The 21,203-nt window shown below is 36.3% G+C and overlaps 1 protein-coding gene across 4 annotated transcripts in view; it reads left to right on the top strand.

Annotated features, from left to right (window-relative positions):
* Positions 1-18,074: 18,074 nt before the first annotated feature.
* The window catches only part of NDP1 (Tetratricopeptide repeat (TPR)-like superfamily protein), a 102,016-nt gene continuing 98,887 nt past the window's right edge, over positions 18,075-21,203 (top strand). Inside the window, exons 1-2 of one of the 4 annotated variants that reach the window (XM_086799474.1) lie at positions 18,075-18,352; positions 18,441-18,567. In XM_086799474.1, the coding sequence (XP_086655600.1) occupies positions 18,178-18,352; positions 18,441-18,567 (302 nt within the window). In that variant the 5' untranslated portion in view covers positions 18,075-18,177. The remainder of the gene's footprint in view (positions 18,353-18,440; positions 18,568-21,203) is intronic. The other 3 variants (XM_086799473.1, XM_086799477.1, XM_086799476.1) reach the window with 3 other exon arrangements.

Below are 21,203 nucleotides of genomic sequence, written 5' to 3'. Positions count from 1 at the left end.
CATTCTGAACATTCCTTTTGGTAAGTAGGATGTATTTGGTTGCCCTGTAGCCATATTGGTTTGCATTGGTGGTGCTGGTAAGGCTAGAGGCACTTTGGGTGCTGGAAATTGTGTTAAAGGTAGGATCCTTGGATACCTGCACATGGTAGTGTCATGGTTCTCTAGTCTCTAACAATGAGCACAAGAAAGTAACTGCCTTGGCCTTAGGTGAGGGCATTCGGTGCTCGTATGATTTTGTCTATAGATTGAGCACCCAATCAATTCTCTTCGGGGGGTAGAGATGGACATTTCCTGATGCTTCCCTCCCATCCTTGACTTTCAACTTTTCCAAAATGGCAGTATACTCAATTCCTTGACTATCATGTTGCCAACTTGCTTGTTCTTGGATCCCATGTCTTGATGACTAGAGACTCGTGATATTGCTACCACCCCCACTGAAGATGCCTTGGCGCCTTCCGATTGCCAGCAACTCAAGCATGTTATCCTCGTATTCAATCACCAACTTACAGCATGTATCTAGAGTGGTCAGTCGGGCTAAAACCAGATAATCATGCATGGTATGATGTCGAACTCCTCTCTAGAAGCAGGGAAATAATTGATCAAGTTAGCCTTTTCCTCAATTTGCATCTTGAGTTCAAGTGTTTGAGTCAAGAAACATTATCCCGATGGACTCATTTTCTTTTTGCTTGATGTTGTGGAGCTGTGCCACATGACTTCATCTATCACCACTTCAAACAAAGCCTGGTATATGAACACATTATTTAGTCAAGTGAAATTGACTTTATCCTCAAGATTTAGGGTTTGATACTATTGGTGGGCCTTCCTTTCTAGAGTCAGAGAAAAATCATGTTTGTTACATCGCTTACTGGCCCACTGTGTTTTGCAGGTTGACTCAAAAATCTCTATGTAATGGATCAGGTCCCCATCTCCTGAGAACTTTGCACAAGCTTCCAAATGATGTGTGGCTCCATCTAAGATGGTCTGCATTCAAGGGGGGCGGTGCCTAGTTTCCTAACCATGCCTCTACCCATCTCTGCAGCCATATTCAACAGATCTGCCCTTGTGAGATCTGCCCTTGTGACTTGTGACTTGTGACCGCATTTAGATCTACATTGGGATCCACCCTTGGCCTTTGAGAAGTACCCCCCCTACCTAGACATCGTCCTCTTCTTGCATAAGTTCTTCTATTCAATTCGATTTGTGGCTGGGTCTAAGCATATACTATTCTCAATTGGCTCATCATCATCAGTCTCACTTGCCTTTGTTCAATAATTAGAAGTTTCATGCTCTATAAGAATGTGGGATCATTGATCATTTCATGTATATCTTCTCGTGTAGAGCCGATCCTCTCCTCCTCCTGCAGAGATGACCTAGGTAGATCGTCCACTTCTTCTTGTGTTTCAAGGACTTCCTCAATCTTGGGTTTCTTGTTTATTGGTTCTAAGGATATATGATATAGTAGACATCTCTCAAATACCTTCCTTTAAGCAAGCTAGGTGTTCAGCCCATCGTGAGTGTGTACACACATCAATGCATACCTGGAGCCACTTTTGCAAGTAGTCCTTGAAGGCTGTGCATGTCAATCATTGGAAAGTTGCTAGGGCATTAGTGAGGCCAAAAGGCATAACCTTATAAGCATAGGTCCCCCACATGGTGTTGAAGGCTATCTTGTGTTGGTCTTTTGGTGCAATGGACACTTGATTGTAGCTTGAAAATCCAGCTAAGAAGTTGTAGGTTTCCTCCCCTATTACCCGTTCTGATACATGCTCCGTTTATGGTAAAGGGTAGCACACAGACTCTTAGCTTTCCATTATTCTTTGACACGATCATGATTGGAGAAAGCCAATCTGTGTGCTCAATATCATAGATAAAATCCGCAGTGATCAGCTTGTCGAGTTCCTTCTTTACTATAGCTGCATATTTAGGATTCATCTGGTGATTGGGATAGTGTGTTGAACCACCTCGGGTAGTACACCCTATTTCCATATATTTCCAAGAAAAATAATCCTTGAACTCTTTTAGGAGAGCAATGATTTCTTCTTCTTCAGCCGCTATTATGTCGTTAGTAATTTAGACAGGTTTGGGATCCTCTCATGGTTCTCTCTATAATGTCTACCTCTTTAACTTCTGTTGGCCCATCATAAGATGTGGATTTGCCATTTTCCTTTAATCTTTTGGCTTTCAATTGGACCACATTTTGTTCAGCAATGGTGTAGGTTCTGAAATGGTTTAGCATTAAGAGTAGGTCTGGCTTGTCATCCTCATCATCTTCTGTGTCCGAGCCCTTTCTTTTCATGTAAGATTCCTCCCGCCATCTTTTGAGGTGTACAAGTGTAAGAACCTCCCCTTCTGACCTTATAATTATTCCCCTCTCTGAAATAAAAGAAAGATCCTATTTTATCCTATTTTGGCTTGGAGAGAGAAAATGTCTAGAGGGAGGTAATTTAAAATTAAGATATTTTTGGATATAAAAATCCTCCTAGTTTCTAAAATGGTTTCCCTTGAAACAGAAATTCAAAAAGAACTTTCCAATGTGCAATTGGAATTAATTAAAAATAGGTATAAAGGACCTTAGCCTAAGGGTCCAGATTTTCAAAAAAATTTGAATTATGCTCCAATTAAGGTTGCTATGGACCAATAAGATTAATCCAAATGTAGGGAGGAGATAAATTGAAGAATAAAAGAAAATCTCCCAAAAATGAGTAAATGCTCACATAAGATGAAGAGTTGACTAACGACAAGGTTTATTAGTTAAAAAAGAAGAGATATTTAGAAGAAATGATACATTTTTGACACCTCAGTGTGGAGATCTCCCCTCATGAATGAGGCACCTATTTCACATGTGTGGAGGAGTTTTAAAATAAAAAATAATGAGATATTTTGATCTCTCCTCTCTCCTGTTTCAACTAGATCCAAAAAGTAAGCTAAACTGACCCAAAAATGGTCAAAAATTGGCCAAACTGATCTAGAAAATTCTACAATCAGTTTGCTTGGTTAGAGGCTCACTTTTTCCTATAAATAGAAGCCTCCCTCTTTGTAAAAGATTAATAGTATTTATGCACGATTACTCTACTCCTACCCAAAGCCAATTACATTAAATTTTCTTGATAATTCAATTGTTTTTTACTTAATCCTCTCCAAAATAATTGGTGGCCACTCTTGATCTAAACAAGAGTAGAACCCTCAATCCCTCAAGCCAAAGGAAAGCTTAAAAACTCTATGTAAGCTAAATTCTTTTTACTTTTAATTTTAAATCTATGGTTTTCTTGATTTTCTTGTTTGTTTTAGTTGATTAAAGTAAATTCTGATGCTATGTCTTGATGAAAAGGCCATCCCCTTCTCTTCTTTACAATTCAGCCTTTCTTTATCCTAGAATGTTTAACAAAAAGATTAATTAAACTTTTCTTATTGTTTACTCTCTTGGAAAAATTAAAAATTATGTAGATTAGAGTCCTTTACATCTAATTGGGGTTAAATTAAATTGAAAATAGAATGTTAAAAATGAGAAATGGTCATTCATACAAAGGAGGTTATGGTAAAATTTTCTAGAATTTTGTGGAAAAGAAAGTTCATTTTTATATTATTCCAAAAGAGTAATTCCTACCATTTGTGCATTCTAAAAGAAATATTCTAATTTACTCCATGTACATATTCACCTATGAATATGCATGGATATCATTGATATTAATTATTAAAATTAATTTCTATGCATAGAAAGATGCATGATGGAAATTTTTATTATAAAAGTGTTGTTTTCATTGAATTTGATTTATATGCATAGAAAGATGCATAATGGAAATTTTTATTATAAAAGTGTTGTTTTCATTGAATTTAATTTCTATGCATAGAAAGATGCATAATGGAAATTTTTATTATAAAAGTGTTGTTTTCATTGAATTTAATTTCTATGCATAGAAAGATGCATAAAAGATTTATTTTTATTTCAAAAGTGTTATTTTCATTAAAATTGATTTTATGCATATTAAAATTGGTTTTATGCATAGAAAGATGCATAAAGGATTTATTTTTATTTCAAAAGTGTTACTTTCATTAAATTTGGTTTTATGCATAGAAAGATGCATAAAGGATTTATTTTTATTTCAAGTGTTATTTATTTTTATTTCAAAAATGTTACTTTCATTAAAAATTTATTTTATGCATAGAAAGCTGCATAAAAGATTTATTTTTATTTCAAAAGTATTATTCTCATTAAAATTGATTTTATGCATAGGATTTATTTTTATTTCAAGAGTGTTACTTTCATTAAAATTGATTTTATGCATAGAAAGATGCATAAAAGATTTATTTTTATTTCAAAAGTGTTATTTTCATTAAAATTGATTTTATACATAGAAAGATGCATAAAGGATTTATTTTTATTTCAAAAGTGTTATTTTCCTTAAATTTGAATTTATGCATAAATAGATGTATAAAAGGATTTTTAGAAAAGTGTTATTCCCACTAAAGTTGATTTTTATGCATAAATAGACGCATAAAGAATCTTTATATCAAAAATTAGAATTCTCTTAAATTTTATGTTTAAATTCTATGAATGGATGTGGTGTGAATAGAGGTGATGAGATGTGAGGTGGGAGGTAATTCAAAATTGAGATATTTTTGGATATAAAAATCATCCTAGTGTCTAAAATGATTTCCCCTGAAAAAATAGAAATTCAAAAAGAACTTTCCAATGTGCAATTGGAATTAATTATAAAGGACCTTAGCTAAGGGTCTAGATTTTTAGAAATTTTTGGATTATGGTCCAATTAAGGTTCCTATGGACCAATAAGATTAATCCAAATGTAGGGAGGAGATAAATTGAAGAATAAAAGAAAAACCTACCAAAAATGAGTAAATGCTCACATAAGATGAAGATTGGGCAAAGGACCAAAGAAAAGAATTAAAAAACTGAACTTTGACACCTCAGTGTGGGGATCTCCTCTCATGAAGAAGGCGCCTTTTTCTCATCATTACCCCCAATTTTAAATCAATAAAATGAGATATTTTCATCTCTCCTATTTCAAAACTAGATCCAAAAAGTAAGCTGAACTGACCCAAAAATGGTCAAAAATTGACCAAACTAATCTGGAAAATTCTAGAATCAGTTTGCTTGGTTAGAGGCTCACTTTTTCCTATAAATAGAAGCCTCCCCTTTGTACAAGCTTAATGGTGTTTATGCACTGTTACTCTGTTCCTGTTCTGAGCTATCTACATTGAATTTTTTAATAATTCAATTGTTTTTTGCTTAATCCTCTCCAAAGTGAATTGGTGGTCACTCTTGCTTCAAACAAGAGTAGAACCCTCAATCCCTCAAGCCAAAGGAGAGCTTACAAGCTCCATGTAAGCTGATTTTCTTACTTGTTTAATGAAGAATCTATGGTTTTCTTAATTTTTATGTTTTGCATATGTTGAATTAAATTCAAATGCCATGCCTTTCATAAAAAGGCCACCCTCTTCTCCTCTTTACATTCCAACCTTTCTCAATCCTAGAAAGATTAACTAAAGGATTAATTAAACTCTTTTTATTGTTTACTCTCTTGAATTTAGAAAATTGTGTAGATTAGAGTTCTATAAATCTAATTTAGGTTAATTTAAGTTAAATAACGAATGATAAATATGAGAAATGGTCAGCCATACAAAGGAGGTTATGGCAAAATTTTCCAGAATTTTGTGGAAAAGAAAGTTTGTTTTTATGTTATTCCAAAAGAGTAATTCCCACCATTTTTGCATCTAAAAGAAATATTCTGATTACTCCATGTATATATTCACCTATGAATATGCATGGATATCACTGATATTAATTATTAAATTTGATTTTTATGCATAGAAAGATGCATAAAGGAATTTTTTTATTACAAAAGTGTTATTCTCATTAAATTTGATTTTTATGCACAGAAAGATGCATAAAGGAATGTTTTTTATTACAAAAGTGTTATTCTCATTAAATTTGATTTTTATGCATAGAAAGATGCATAAAGGGAATTTTTTTATTACAAAAGTGTTATTCTCATTAAATTTGATTTTTATACACAGAAAGATGCATAAAGAAATTTTTTAAATTACAAAAGTGTTATTCTCATTAAATTTGATTTTTATGTATAGAAAGATGCATAAAGGAATGTTTTTTATTACAAAAGTGTTATTCTCATTAAATTTGATTTTTATGCATAGAAAGATGCATAAAGAAATTTTTTTATTACAAAAGAGTTATTCTCATTAAATTTGATTTTTATGCATAGAAAGATGCATAAAGGAATGTTTTTTATTACAAAAGTGTTATTCTCATTAAATTTGATTTTATGCATAAATAGATGCATAAAAGGATTTTTTTTATAAAAGAGTTATTCCCACTGAAGTTGATTTTTATGCATAAACCGATGCATAAAGAATTTTTATATCAAAATTAGAATTCTCTTAAATTCTATGAGTATTTGATAAATGAATAATTAAATACTCTAAGAGAGAAATTTCTATCATTTTATATTCACACTTCACGGATTGTAAAAAGAGAATTCAAGAAATCTATCGAGATCAAAATATTCAGATAAATGATTAATCTATTCCTCATTGGAATTTGTAACTAATTTAGAAATCAATTAAGTGAATATTTAAAGAAAAAAATTTAGTAAAATAGTAACTGAATTATCAAAACTTTTCGAGAAAGATAAATCAGGAAAAATCTTATCCGACTCGAACCTTGAATCAGACTATGACCAAGACCAAACTCTTTCATCAATTTTGAGGAAAGAAGGTGTGACCAGTTTAGAAAAATACACTCAAAACTCCCGCCAAATTTGAAACTAAGTTTGAGACCCTTCATCGATATGTGGATCAAGGTTATAGAATTCGAGGAATTTTGGTATGAAATTCAGAACTCCGATCAAGAAGTTTTGGGGATACTGATTTAAGAAATACTCCTTGTATTCAAAAGAAAATCAAATTAAAAACTTGCATAGAAATGAGATGTGATGAGAATAGATGTGATGAGATGCGATGTGGATTAGATAGATGTGAAGAATGGATATGGATGTGTATGTGAAGAATGGATGTGAATGTGTATGTGAAGAATGGATGTGGATGTGGATGTGTATGTGAAGAATGGATGTGGATGTGTATGTGAAGAATGGATGTGAATGTGTATGTGAAGAATGGATATGGATGTGTATGTGTGCCTCTCAATGAGGAAAAAATCATTGGTCTCTATGATCCAAGTGCAAGTCTTTTCCTTAATCTGACTATGATACTTACGGGTTCGGTCAAATCAGTTCAGTTAGTTAAGGCTCTTGACTATGTTAGAGTAAAAATATCTTGGAGGAATCGCCCGTGATTTTCGGGCGAGGGAGATTTTTTGGGTTCGGTTTTGGAAGAACTGTGACTACCCGTATATACCGAGGGTATAACTGCAGCTCTTTACTGGCAGTATATACGAGTAAATCTAAGACCTTGAAATTATAGGCAAAAATGCTATCCACCAGATGATGAATTCGAATGTGGTTGATATGATTTTAAAATTCTGGTTGAGAACTGATGAGTTGAATTGGATTCTGATTGAAAAAATGATGATTCCTGAAATTTGGTTGAAAAGCGATAAGCTGAGAAAAACCATAATGAGGATGAATGGGACGAGTCTCTGTGATGATGTTTGTACTAGAATGACGATAATGACTTCAGTAAATCACTATGAGATTAGTGGATTGTGTTGACAGATTGCTACTGTTAACACTTGACCCGATGGATCAAGTTAAGGGATGACAAATTAAAAACCTATATAATTGAAATTCCCATGGAGGAATGTTCAGATGGAAATTTCGGTCTAATGGACCATTATTGTATTAAGGATATGAATGATATGATCTGAAAGAATTGTTATTTGATGAAGAGTTCTATATAAGGGATCTTTATCCCAGGATTCTATTGGGTTCACCAGACTATAAGGAACCCTAGAATCAGTTGGATCTTAAGGGAAAGAGTTGTCCTCTAGTTTGCGAGATGAGGACATCTCGCATTTTTTAAGTGGGGTAGGATGTAAGATTCCTCCCTCCAACTTTTGAGGTGTGTAGGTGTAAGAACCTCCCCTTCTGATCTTATAATTATTCCCCTCTCTGAAATAAAAGAAAGATCTTGTTTTACCCTGTTTTGGCCTGGAGAGAGAAATGTCTAGAGAGAGGTAATTCAAAATTGGGATATTTTTGGATATAAAAATCTTCCTAGTGTCTAAAATGATTTCCCCTGAAACAAAAATTCAAAAAGAACTTTCTAATGTACAATTGGAATTAATTAAAAATAGGTATAAAGGACCTTAGCCTAAGGGTCCAGATTTTCAAAAAAAATTAGATTATGGTCCAATTAAGGTTCCTATGGACCAATAAGATTAATCCAAATGTAGGGAGGAGATAAAGTGAAGAATAAAAGAAAAACCCCCCAAAAATGAGTAAATGCTCACATAAGATGAAGAGTGGACTAAGGACCAAAGAAAAGAATTAAAAAACTAAATTTTGACACCTCAGTGTGGGGATCTATCCTCATGAAGTAGGCACCTTTTTCTCATCATTACCCCTAATTTTTAATCAATAAAATGAGATATTTTCATCTCTCCTCTCTCCTATTTCAAAACTAGATCCAAAAAGTAAGCTGAACTGACCCAAAAATGGTCAAAAATTGACCAAACTGATCTGGAAAATTCTAGAATCAGTTTGCTTGGTTAGAGGCTCACTTTTTCCTATAAATAGAAGCCTCTCCCTTTGTAAAAGCTTAATGGTGTTTATGCACTGTTACTCTGTTTCTGTTCTGAGCCATCTACATTGAATTTTTTAATAATTCAATTGTTTTTGGCCTAATCCTCTCCAAAGTGAATTGGTGGCCACTCTTGCTTTAAACAAAAGTAGAACCCTCAATCCCTCAAGCCAAAGGAGAGCTTACAAGCTCCATGTAAGCTAATTTTCTTACTTGTTTAATGAAGAATCTATGGTTTTCTTAATTTTTATGTTTTGCAGATAAATTCAAATGCTATGCCTTTGATAAAAAGGCCACCCCCTTCTCCTCTTTACATTCCAACCTTTCTCAATCCTAGAAAGATTAACTAAAGGATTAATTAAACTCTTTTTATTGTTTACTCTCTTGAATTTAGAAAATTGTGTAGATTAGAGTTCTATAAATCTAATTTGGGTTAATTTAAGTTAAATAAAGAATGATAAATATGAGAAATGGTCAGCCATACAAAGGAGGTTATGGCAACATTTTCTAGAATTTTGTGGAAAAGAAAGTGTGTTTTTATGTTATTCCAAAAGAGTAATTCCCACCATTTTTGCATCTAAAAGAAATATTCTAATTACTCCATGTACATATTCACCTATGAATATGCATGGATATCACTGATATTAATTATTAAATTTGATTTTTATGCATAGAAAGATGCATAAAGGAATTTTTTTAATTACAAAAGTGTTATTCTCATTAAATTTGATTTTTATGCACAAAAAGATGCATAAAGAAATTTTTTTAATTACAAAAGTGTTATTCTCATTAAATTTTATTTTTATGCACAGAATGATGCATAAAGGAATTTTTTTTATTACAAAAGTGTTATTCTCATTAAATTTGATTTTTATGCACAGAAAGATGCATAAAGGAATGTTTTTTATTACAAAAGTGTTATTCTCAGTAAATTTAATTTTTATGCATATAAAGATACATAAAGGAATTTTTTTAATTACAAAAGAGTTATTCTCATTAAATTTGATTTTTATGCATAGAAAGATGCATAAAAGAATGTTTTTTTAATTACAAAAGTGTTATTCTCATTAAATTTGATTTTTATGCAAAGAAAGATACATAAAGAAATTTTTTTAATTACAAAAGAGTTATTCTCATTAAATTTGATTTTTATGCATAGAAAGATGCATAAAGGATTTTTTTAATTACAAAAGAGTTATTCTCATATAAATTTGATTTTTATGCATAAATAGATGCATAAAAGGATTTTTTTTATAAAAGAGTTATTCCCACTGAAGTTGATTTTTATGCATAAATAGATGCATAAAGAATTTTTATATCAAAATTAGAATTCTCTTAAATTTTGAGTATTTGATAAATGAATAATTAAATACTCTAAGAGAGAAATTTCTATCGTTTTATATTCACACTTCATGGATTGTAAAAAGAGAATTCAAGAAATCTATCGAGATCGAAATATTCAGATAAATGATTAATCTATTCCTCATTGGAATTCAAAACTAATAGAAATCAATTAAGTGAATATTCAAAGAAAGAAATTTAGTAAAATAGTAACTGAATTATCAAACCTTTTCGAGAAAGATAAATCTGGAAAAATCTTATCCGACTCAAACCTTGAATTAGACTATGACCAAAACCAAACTCTTTCGTCAGTTTTGAGGAAAGAAGGTGTGACCAATTTAGAAAAATACACTCAAAACTCCCACCAAATCTGAAACTAAGTTTGAGACCCTTCGAATTGATCTAAGGATCAAGGTTATATAATTCGAGGAATTCTGGTATGAAATTCAGAACTCCGATCAAAAAGTTTTGGGGATACTGATTCAAGAAATACTCCTTGTATTCAAAAGAAAATCAAATTGAAAACTTGCATAGAAATGAGATGTGATGAGATGCGATGTGAATCAGATAGATGTGAAGAATGAATATGGATATGTATGTGAAGAATGGATGTGGATGTGTATGTGAAGAATGGATATGGATGTGTATGTGAAGAATGGATGTGGATGTGGATGTGTATGTGTATGTGTATGTGAAGAATGGATGTGGATGTGGATGTGTATGTGAAGAATAGATATGGATGTGTATGTGAAGAATGGATGTGAATGTGTATATGAAGAATGGATGTGGATGAGTATGTGAAAGAATGGATGTGGATGAGTATGTGAAAGAATGTGATGTGATATGAATATATGTGGATGTGAAGTGATAGATATGAATGTATGGATAGATGTGAGTAGTATGGATAGATGTGAAGTGATGGATATAAATGTATGGATAGATATGAATGTATGGATAGATGTGAGTAGTCGTACATGTGAATGATTGGATGGATGTGGATGAATGAGATGAGATGTGTATGAATGAGATATGATGTGGATAGAAGTGGTGATATAATGTGGATAGAATGCATGTGATGGGATGGTTATGAGAATGAATGTGGTGGATATGAATGAATGAATGTGATGGATATGAATGAATGTGATGTAAATGAATGTGATGGACGTGAATAGATGTGATGTGATGTGAATCGGGATGTGAATCAGGATGTGAGTGAATGAGATGTGATGTAAACTGGGATAGATGTGATATATGATGTGAATGAATATTATTGTGATGAGATGGAAAATGATGTGATGATAGGAATATATATGAAATAAATAAGGATTGATGTGGAACAATGTGGAAAGACGAGAGTTCGTTATAAAAACTGTATTTATGACCTGTTTTTAAATGATTGTTTTATGTCAAAAATGCTGGGGAAGCATTTTGATCGTCTTGTGAATGAGGTTGTGGAGACCTATCTGATAAAGTTACAACAGCTCATGGAGAGTCAACGGAGGATGTCTCGCGTAGCAAGGTCGGCCGAGGACTTGACTAGCCTCGGTTCAATTTAAATGGTGAGCTTCCGATACGGTGGATGAGGGACTAAGGAAGCGGCCTGTGAGTGAAGCGCTAGGTGACCTCCGAAGAAGGATCCTAGAGGGTGCTGACCATACGGTGCTCGGTCGCCGAAGACACCCACACGTATGTCGTGGAAGATATTGGAACAAGGAGTCATAGTTGTTTTCTGAATTTGGGCATGGATCTGGTTGATTGACCTTGCTGGTCCTCCAACGGATGAGTCCATGGCTTTTTTATATGGATCTGTTGGTTGATCTTGCTGATCTTTGACGTAGATTCCATTTTGATTTTTATAAGTGAATATATTGCCGGGTACTATGAGCTAAGAACTATTGAAAAGGCCCCTGAGTGGACAGGTGGTGAGTGTTCTGGTTGCCAATGATGCCATAAGTACACCGATGAAGGAAAAATTAGAAATTAGGATTTAACCGGATTAATTTTGGAGGATTATGATCAGTGATACTATAGTTTCATTAAAAGATTGTTTTAAAGACAGCTGAATCTGTGAAAAAGGCAATTTCGTATTGGGTGTGTAAGTGGTGTGACTAGTTTTTAAGTTTGCATGAATATCCGGCTAGGGGGTCTGGGAACTCTTTTTCCTGGTACCCGAGACAAAACCTAACCAAATTCTTAAATAGATCCCATTACTACAGTGGTTGTGTGGTTGGCTAACCCACGAGACTGGATGGATCCCTAAAATGAGACTCAATTCTGTTATGGTACGATAGATGAAGTAAATCCCAGATAAAAATTATTCTATGGAAAAGAATCAACGGCTGTGCCTCTCAATGAGGAAAAAAACGTTGGTCTCTATGATCCAAGTGCAAGTCTTTTCCTTGATGTGACTATGATACTTATGGGTTCGGTCAGATGAGTTCAGTTAGTTAAGGCTCTTGACTACGTTGAGTAAAAATATCTTGGAGGAATCGCCCGTGCTTTTTGGGCGAGGGAAGTTTTCCCGGGTTCGATTTTGGAAGAACCGAGGGATTAGTCTCTTGTTTGGATATCTGTGGGCGAGGCCTCGAGTGAGGGACCCTGTCCCATGCAAGAAGTGCTACTTCCGCTGCTAGCACCCCTGAATTCATTGCGCGGAGGGGATAGGGATCTCTCAAGAACACTTGGCAATGACCTAGGTGTACATAGGTCCATGAGGATCAGATATCCAATGGAGAAGCTGAGATATGATGATTATAGAGCCCATGATTAAGCTATATGGTCAAAGAAATATAATAGATAGAGTTGAGATGCTTTAAGGAGACACTTGGACATAATGATTGGGAAGATGCCATGGATGAAGAGATGGTTGCATTGGATGCAAATAAGATATGGGAGTTGGCACCTTTTCTTAAGGAGAAGAAGGTGAATTGTATGTAAGTGAGTCTACAAAGTAAAGCAAAATTCAGATGGGTCCATGAGAAAGTACAAGGCAAGATTGGTATGCACAAACCTATGGGATTGATTATGAGGAGACTTCTACTCTAGTTATTACAAGGATATCAACCATGAGAACAGTCATTACTATGGCTGTAGCAGCTAAGGGATAGTCTTTACATAAAATTGATGTAAAGAATGCTTTCTTACATGGTGATCTATAGGAGGAAGTCATGATGAAGCCACTTGATATGAGGACCATGCACACCCATATTATGTTTGCAGGTTGCATAAAGCCTTGCATAGATTGAAGAGGCACCTAGAGCATGGTCAAACAAGATAGGAGAGTATCTTGTTGCTATCAGATTTCATATATCTACAAGAGATTTTTCACTTTATATGATAAAGAATAACAAGGGCATTATTCTAGTAGTCATCTCTGTTGATGCTTGATTGTCATAGGAGACAATGGTGTTGACATACATGAGGTGAAGATGCTCCTCAAGAAGAAGTTTGAAATAAAGTATTTAGTTGAGCTATGATAGTTCCTCGGTATAGATTTATCAGATCACGTGATGGGATTTAGCTTTTGTAAAGTCATTATGCTTTATACATGCTAACTAAGTATAAAATAATAGGTTATAAACCAATCTGAGTGCCATTTGGAGTAGAACTTAAAATTGTCTACAAATTTATATAAGAAGCCAATCTTAGTGCCATTTGAATCAGAACACAAAATTGTTTATCGATACAGGTGATCTCTTGGAGGAGCCTATGATGTACAGGCCATTCTAGGGAGTTTGATTTATATGACTATCAACAGGCCATATTTGAGCCATGATATTTGATTTATATGACTATCAACAGGCCATATTTGAGCCATGCTATTTGATTGGTGAGTCAATTTATACAAGCCTCGAGGAAGCCACACCTGAATGTGATTAGGAGGATAATCAAATACATAAAGTCCACAGTACACCATGGACTTTTCTATGAGGCTGGAGTAGTATAGGTATAAGTCTCAGGGGTTTCATCCTAAAAATATGTAAGTATTCCATGTGAGCTCAAATGAAGGGGTTTTTTAATTCAAAATTTTATAGGAAAATTTATAGAAATACATTTACAGAAGGGGTTTTTTTAATCGATTTTGAAAGAAAACCTGTAAGTCCCCATAAGGAAAAAGGAGTCATTTTATTCAAGACTTACAAATAAGGGTTTTTTTTAATACCCCTTGAACACACGTGATACATAGGGTTTCTTAGTAGTGCACTCCCCAAGGTATACGTACATGGATAGATATATAGATATAGATTAGGATGGTAGTATCTTAGAAAGAAGACCTACTAGTAGCTTCATGTTTTCTTTTGGGAGTGCTTCTATTAGGTGGAGTAGATAAAAGCAACCAATGGTTTCTTTATTGAGTACAAAGACTGGTACTATAGGGGCACTGCCTCTAGTAGCATGTGAGGTAGCTTGGTTACAAAATCTACTTGTAGATATGGAAGAGCCCATGGATAGGCCTGTTATCATTTATTGTGACAACATGATCAACATACATTTAGCTAGTAATAACCCAATGTATTATGCCAAGACACTAACACGTACTATCACTTTGTGAGGAAGAAGTTTCTAGCACAAGTGATGTGGATTGGTATATGTCAATACATAAAATCAGGTCACTGATATCTTCACAAAGGCATTGGGTAAAGAGAATCTCCGTAGATTCAAGAGCTTACTTGGAGTGTCAAGGGGTGTGGAGTTAAGCTTAAGGGGGGGTAGTGTTAAGATATTGAGCTCGGCTAGTGCAGATATGGAAGGTAGTCCCTCACTTATGCCACTAGCATGGTTTATGAGATTATGGCTAGCAAAAACTTGATTACAAACTGATAGTGTTTGCCCACTTGTGTTCTCTGGGTAAGGAGCTTTAGTGGCAATCTAGACAGACTCTAGATGGAGGATGTCTTGCTTAGACGAGAGCTTAACACAATGAGCTTGATGATTATAGAGTTCCACAAATCCCCCCACATATAGTACTCCATATGGTAGGTCAGTTTTTTGGACCCTACATACAACCACATGTATCCACCAATAGGATATACGTACTATGAACTATGAACCCCCCGTAATCCGAGAACAGTGTGTCCTTGGATTGATGTTTAGAGCCCACATAATGTAGCCACTTAGTTCACATAAGCATGCATCCTACTCGACAGAGTGCCAAGTCTACATTCTCCTAATCATCTGGCCACACTTACCACCATCCAGTCTCTAAATTGGAAATTGCCGGGGTACCCGGTGCTCACCACAATGGCTACTCATAAAGGGGGCCTTACAAAATAGAGCACATCTGTCACGCCCGCAGAGACATCATGAGGTTGGAGCATTGAGCTTTTCCAATACCATTGTTATCCATCCTACCAATCCAACATCATTAGTGAAGTACGTTGCAGTGGGTAAAAATGGTGGTTTATTTAATTATTACCAAAATTTATATTCTATTGTACAAAGAAGCAAAATGAAGATCTCTTACAATGGCAAGATCTTTCTCACAAAACATTACCACTACCACCCTTCAAACCATCTAAAAAGATTGCATAACTACAAGAGACTATGAAAGAGCAAGAGAAAAAGCTTCTATGTAAAGAAAGTTATCTTAGGAAAGAGATTGCAAAGAAAAAAACTATCCAACTTAAAGATAGGAGGAGGTGGTTTAAAAAGGAGAATCAAAGCTACAAGGTAATTATCTCTTGAATTTGTTCAATCATTTCCCCTTTTTTGTACTTTCAAGTTAATAAAGAGTCTCTAATTAGCTTGATGCATGCTATGTATGTTACAGGAGAGTTTTTTACATCCTAATAAAGAAGACATGAAGTATAGTATCTAAAAGTGTCACTTAGACTTCCATGTTATCATGCACGTTACCAAAGAATATCTAATTAGCTCATTGCATGCTGCTATGTATGTTGCAAGAGAGATGTTTACATCCTAATAGAGAAGGCATGAATATGTTATCTACAAGTGCCACTTATTCTACCATGAGAACAAAATTCAAGTTAACAAAGCCTCCAATTAGCTCGATGCATGGTATGTATGTTACACGAGAGATTTTTACATCCTAATAAAGAAAACATTAATATATTATCTAGAAGTGTCACTTATTCTACCATGTTATCATACAAGCTCACACAAAACATTCTTAAGAACAAAAAGTTCAAGAATTTGAAATGAAAATGTGCAAAGTGTATCATTTGCATCCTAATAAGGATAACATGAATATAGTATCTACAAGTGTCACTTATTTTTCCATGTTATCAAGAAAGCTCACACAAAACATTCTTGATAGTAAAAAGTTAAAGTATTTGAAATGAAAATGTGCAGAGATTATTATTGAAGAGACCCAACTTATACAATGGAGATACAAGAAGGTGTGTGTTATAAAGTTGGTATAAGTAGAAAGACTTATGTTGAGCTTAAAAGGGAACATTCTCTAAAAAGGATATTAGAAATATTTCTCTTACTAAATCTTTTGATGTGAGAGAAGCTAGAATGTCCCTTAATATTGATGTGTTGAAAGCCTTAGGCAACTCATATTTATCACAAGCACATATAATGCAAAGGCCAAGAGTGGCAACTTATCATATTCTATGCAAAATAATACTATATTTTACACCTTGGTAATCCAAAATTATAATTAGACTCCAGTATAATCTCCAAGCTAGCTCTGATTTGGCCATAAAAAATGTGACAAGTGTTGTGGTGAGTTGTTCACCTATCTTAAAATTACCAATCATAACGTGAGTTCTTCCTATAATCTTGTCGATCCTGAACTTTTTTCAAACTCATCCTGAGCTCTCAAAGGTCAATTAATGATGTAGTATTAGTGGGTGGACCAATCTGTAATGTTAGCTCTCCAAGTGCAATGCCAAGTTGCCAAGTAGGCACTATTGGGGGCCTCTCTTGCCTTGTGCTTTGGCATGTCATGATAGGTGGGGTGCAAGTGTGTAGGCTACCTAAGGATGGACTTTAGAGTAAAATAGCCAATTTAAACACACTAAAGAAGGTTAATTGGAAGTGGTCTCTTGATTTTTTTTTTTGGCATCTTAATCTATATCTATTCTTCATTTTCACTATTCCCATGCCGTCATAGTCATGGGTCGTGGGGGAAGGAAGATACCAGCTACCAAATTAGGATACTTTATTTCAAGGAATCCAAATCTCCTACACTTAGCTGTCAACATGTATTTAAATTTTGTAGCTTTTTGATGTGGAAGAACATGATTTGCTTGCCTGTCAACATCTGTGAAGAATGATTTCTAGCCTACTATGGGGGATAATTCCATTGGCTTGGCTGTCAACATCTTTGCAGAATCTCCATGGCCTTGACAGTTGGCCTTTCCCTAGGAAAATGGGTCACTAGTAGAAGAAAATGGGGAGCTAGTGCCAGTGACCCATTTTTCTAGGGGAAGGCCAACCCATGGGCTTTCCCTACACCTGACACGTGGTAGGTTCGAGAGAGGCAAAATTACATGTGGTGGCAGGTCAGAGAGAGGAAAGGGGCCAACCCATGGCCTTTCCTTACACCTTACACGCGGTAGGTTCGAGAGAGGAAAAATTACACGTGGCAGGTTAGAGAGAGGAAAAATTACACGTGGCAGGTTAGAAAGAGGTAAAATTACACGTGACGAGAGGTTTGGGGAGAAGAGAAGAGAAGAGAACTTTTTAACGTCGTAGGAAACTTTCCTTACACCTTACACGTGGTAGGTTCGAGAGAGAAAAAATTACATGTGGCAGGTTAGAGAGAGGTAAAATTACATGTGGCGAGAGGTTTTGGGAGAAGAGAAGAGAAGAGAACTTTTTAACGTCGTAGGAAACTATCCCAAGAGACCAAACTGATCTATCCGACAAGATTAGAACTTAAGACCTTTGATTCAAGAGGGTAATGAGCTAACCAATCTACCACACTTGGGTGATAGAAAGGTTAGCCCATTTTTCTCTTCTTATTCACACACACCCACACACACATTGACTTTTTAACTAGAGGGAGGGAAGGGGATGGACCAATTTACGTCGGTGACGATCCTAAATCTGAATCTGTCGCGCTACACGTGTCCAAAATGCCAGGAACCCAAATGTATATAAACAGAGAGATGTAGAACTGGCATCAAAGCCATGGCCTTCCTAACCACATCGCTTACACGTTGCCTTTGTCGCTCACTTGGCAACAAACCGCCATCAAATGCTGCTGCATCTCTCCAGCGCCTGCTTTCTTACACGGCTTTTACCGGCAAAGAGGAGGCCACTGCCATAGACATGATCAAATATGCCACATCCCTAAAGGACGATGGTAACTTAACACAGTTTACAGTGATAAATGTTTCAATTTTCTGCTCTTCTTTTACACAGATCATTTACAATTCTTCACTTCCTTGCAGAGCCTTCATATTCTGAAGCTGTGAGGGTCTTGCAGCAAGGCCTTTCTTACTTTACTGGAGATACATTGCCGTCGGCCCTTGCTTCTGGTAGACTGCAGCTTAGCCTAGCCACAATTCATGCCAATAGGTAAGTCATCTGTGTGGGTTCTCTAAAGATTTGTATGTTTTTCATAAATTTCAGTAAGCAGTCTTTAGGACCCCCTGCAGCAGCAGTTGCCAAATCAAATGATTATACATACGTACATACATTCACGTACACACACACACACACATACACACACACACACACACACACACACAAACACACACACACACACACACACACATACATTCACTCACTCACTCAAGAGCTCTAAGCTGTACGAGGAGCTATCCTTGAGGATCTCTGTGATCCAAAGATGAGAGACTCTTTCTACATTGTTCTTTTTTTTTTTTCACTTCAAGCTCCACGGATCCAATTCCAAGCGCGATTGCAAGTGCCAAGGTCGACTCAAGCCTCAAGCTCTCTTAGTGAGTCGTTTTATGTTTTGCTTGTTGCCCTAAAAGAGCTCGTGATATAACATACAAATATATATACACATACATATAGACATACCTATATAAATATAAATATAAATATATATATTTATATATACATACACACACACACACACACACACATATATATATATGATATATAACATACAAATATATATACACATACATACAGACATACCTATATATATATATATATATAGGTATGTATGTATGTATGTATGTATGTACACACACACACACACACACACACACATGTATGTATGGCAAGCCTAGACAAGCTCCTCTATGGAAACCTCATCACCACATTGAAGAACTTGTCCAGTCTTACCTTAGAAGGGGTCATAACCTCCTTCAAGGAAGAGGAGAAGAAGATGAAGAACAAAGCGGAAGGGGGATAGCTCCTTCTTCACAAAGAAGAACTTCTCAGGTAAAAAATGTTCTATTTGTGGTAGAAATATGTCATGTGCATCCCGCACTTGGATACCACGTAGACATTTCTGTACAGAAGGTGCAAGACCTGGGATGGTGAACTGGCTACCCTGGATCTTAGTGTGGGCATGGGAATGGTGTGGAACCACCCCCATGAGGGCCAGGAAAGCCCAGGCTGAACCCACCAGCCATGAAGGGGCTGTAGGACAGCCCTAGGGCAAGCAAAAGGCGGATTCCAAGAGTTTACAGCCTTTGCATGGCTGTAGGGCAGGTATGGGGCAGCCCATACAGGCTGCCCAGCCCTTGGAATGTGGGCAAAGGCTGTGCCCAGCCCTCTAGAAGCAGGCGCATCATGCCCAGCCTTTTAGGAAAAAAACGCAGCATTTAATGTGAATATTTTCAGCATTTTATGCTGAATTTCCACTCGTGGGAGCATTTATTGCTGGCCGCCTGCAGTAGTACCAGCCGACTGCTGTAGTTGGGATAGTATAAAAGGGAGAGCCCATGTTCCCATTCATTTATCTCATTATTCACCAAGAGCTCAAGCAAATCAAGGGCTAGACAAGCCAAGGGAATTGCCAAGCAAAGGGGTGGAGAACTGAAGGTCAAGGGCAGGGATTTCCCAGCCAAGAAAGGTCAAGAATTCTGTATTTTCTTTTCAGATTCACATCATTCTAATAAAGCAAATACACCATCCGTGGTGGGGGCCCTACAGAGGGTAATTGGGACCCAATACTATGTCCTCTCCATCTCTCCCTCTCTCTCTCTATTTTCTGCACATCTCCTTTCAGTTTGTGCGTTAATTTCCGTCGCGAAAAGAGTGCTGAATTCTGAGTATTGAAGTTACCGATTCTTCTCCGAAGCTTTCGCATATTACAATGGTATCAGAGCCTACTTCAAGTACAAAGATTCAGCAAAGAAACCAGAATTTTTTCTCGCTCGTGTGGTTGGTTTTTAGACGCCGGTGGACTACCCCTTTCGGAGTGACTCCTGTCCCTCGAAGGACGGTTGGTTTTTAGCCTCCGGAAGCCTCCGGAAGCCTCCCACACAGATAGTGGATGGTCAGATTGTGTTCCAGAAAGGAATTGCATTTTCTTGCTATGGCGAGCTTCGACGACCAGAGAGACCAAGAACCATGGGACCAGAGTGCACGAGGCAGCCCAGCCAGGGCACCAGGCTTGAGTGTTACAGACATGTTCCAACAGATGATGCGAGCAATCGCAGAACAGACAGCCAAGTGGGATGAGCAGAAGGCGCAGATCTTGGCTACGGAAGAGCGTACCTGTTCTCTAGCGTCGCGTTTTCCATCTCCTCCTCCCTCTCCTTCCGTATCCCAGATTCCAGATCCTCGTCACCGGGACCCTCTCGCGGGGTCACAGCCGGCAGCCAAGCTCTTTGCTTGAGTTGCAGATGCGTGCATTGGAGATTCGACGACGAGAAGATGAAGCCATGCGACGCGCGGAACACGAGCGTTACCTCAAAGCGTTGGACGCCAGATTGACACCGGCGGCGCCCTCGAATCATTTTTCCGAGTAAGTATAATGGTAAACTCGATCCCACAACTCTTTATTCATGGTTACATCAATTTGAAGCTTACTTTGCCGCAGTTAGGAAAATAGATACTGACAGAGTGATCTTAGCCAGTTGGTACTTGGAAGGTGAGGCCATTCCTTGGTGGACTTAGTGGGCTCATGCCCACACCAGAGCAGGTATGGCAGCTTATGTGTGGGACGAGTTTGTCCGCGACCTTAAGCAGTGGTTTCTACTGCCCCACTACCTTGAGCGACTCGAAGACGA

The sequence above is a fragment of the Cibotium barometz genome, chromosome 6, assembly GCF_041138505.1.
Source record: "Cibotium barometz isolate CiBa-2024 chromosome 6, ASM4113850v1, whole genome shotgun sequence".
NCBI classification, from domain to species: Eukaryota; Viridiplantae; Streptophyta; class Polypodiopsida; order Cyatheales; family Cibotiaceae; genus Cibotium; species Cibotium barometz.
Note: the sequence above shows the minus strand (reverse complement) of the source record. Positions and strands in the feature narration are given on the sequence as shown.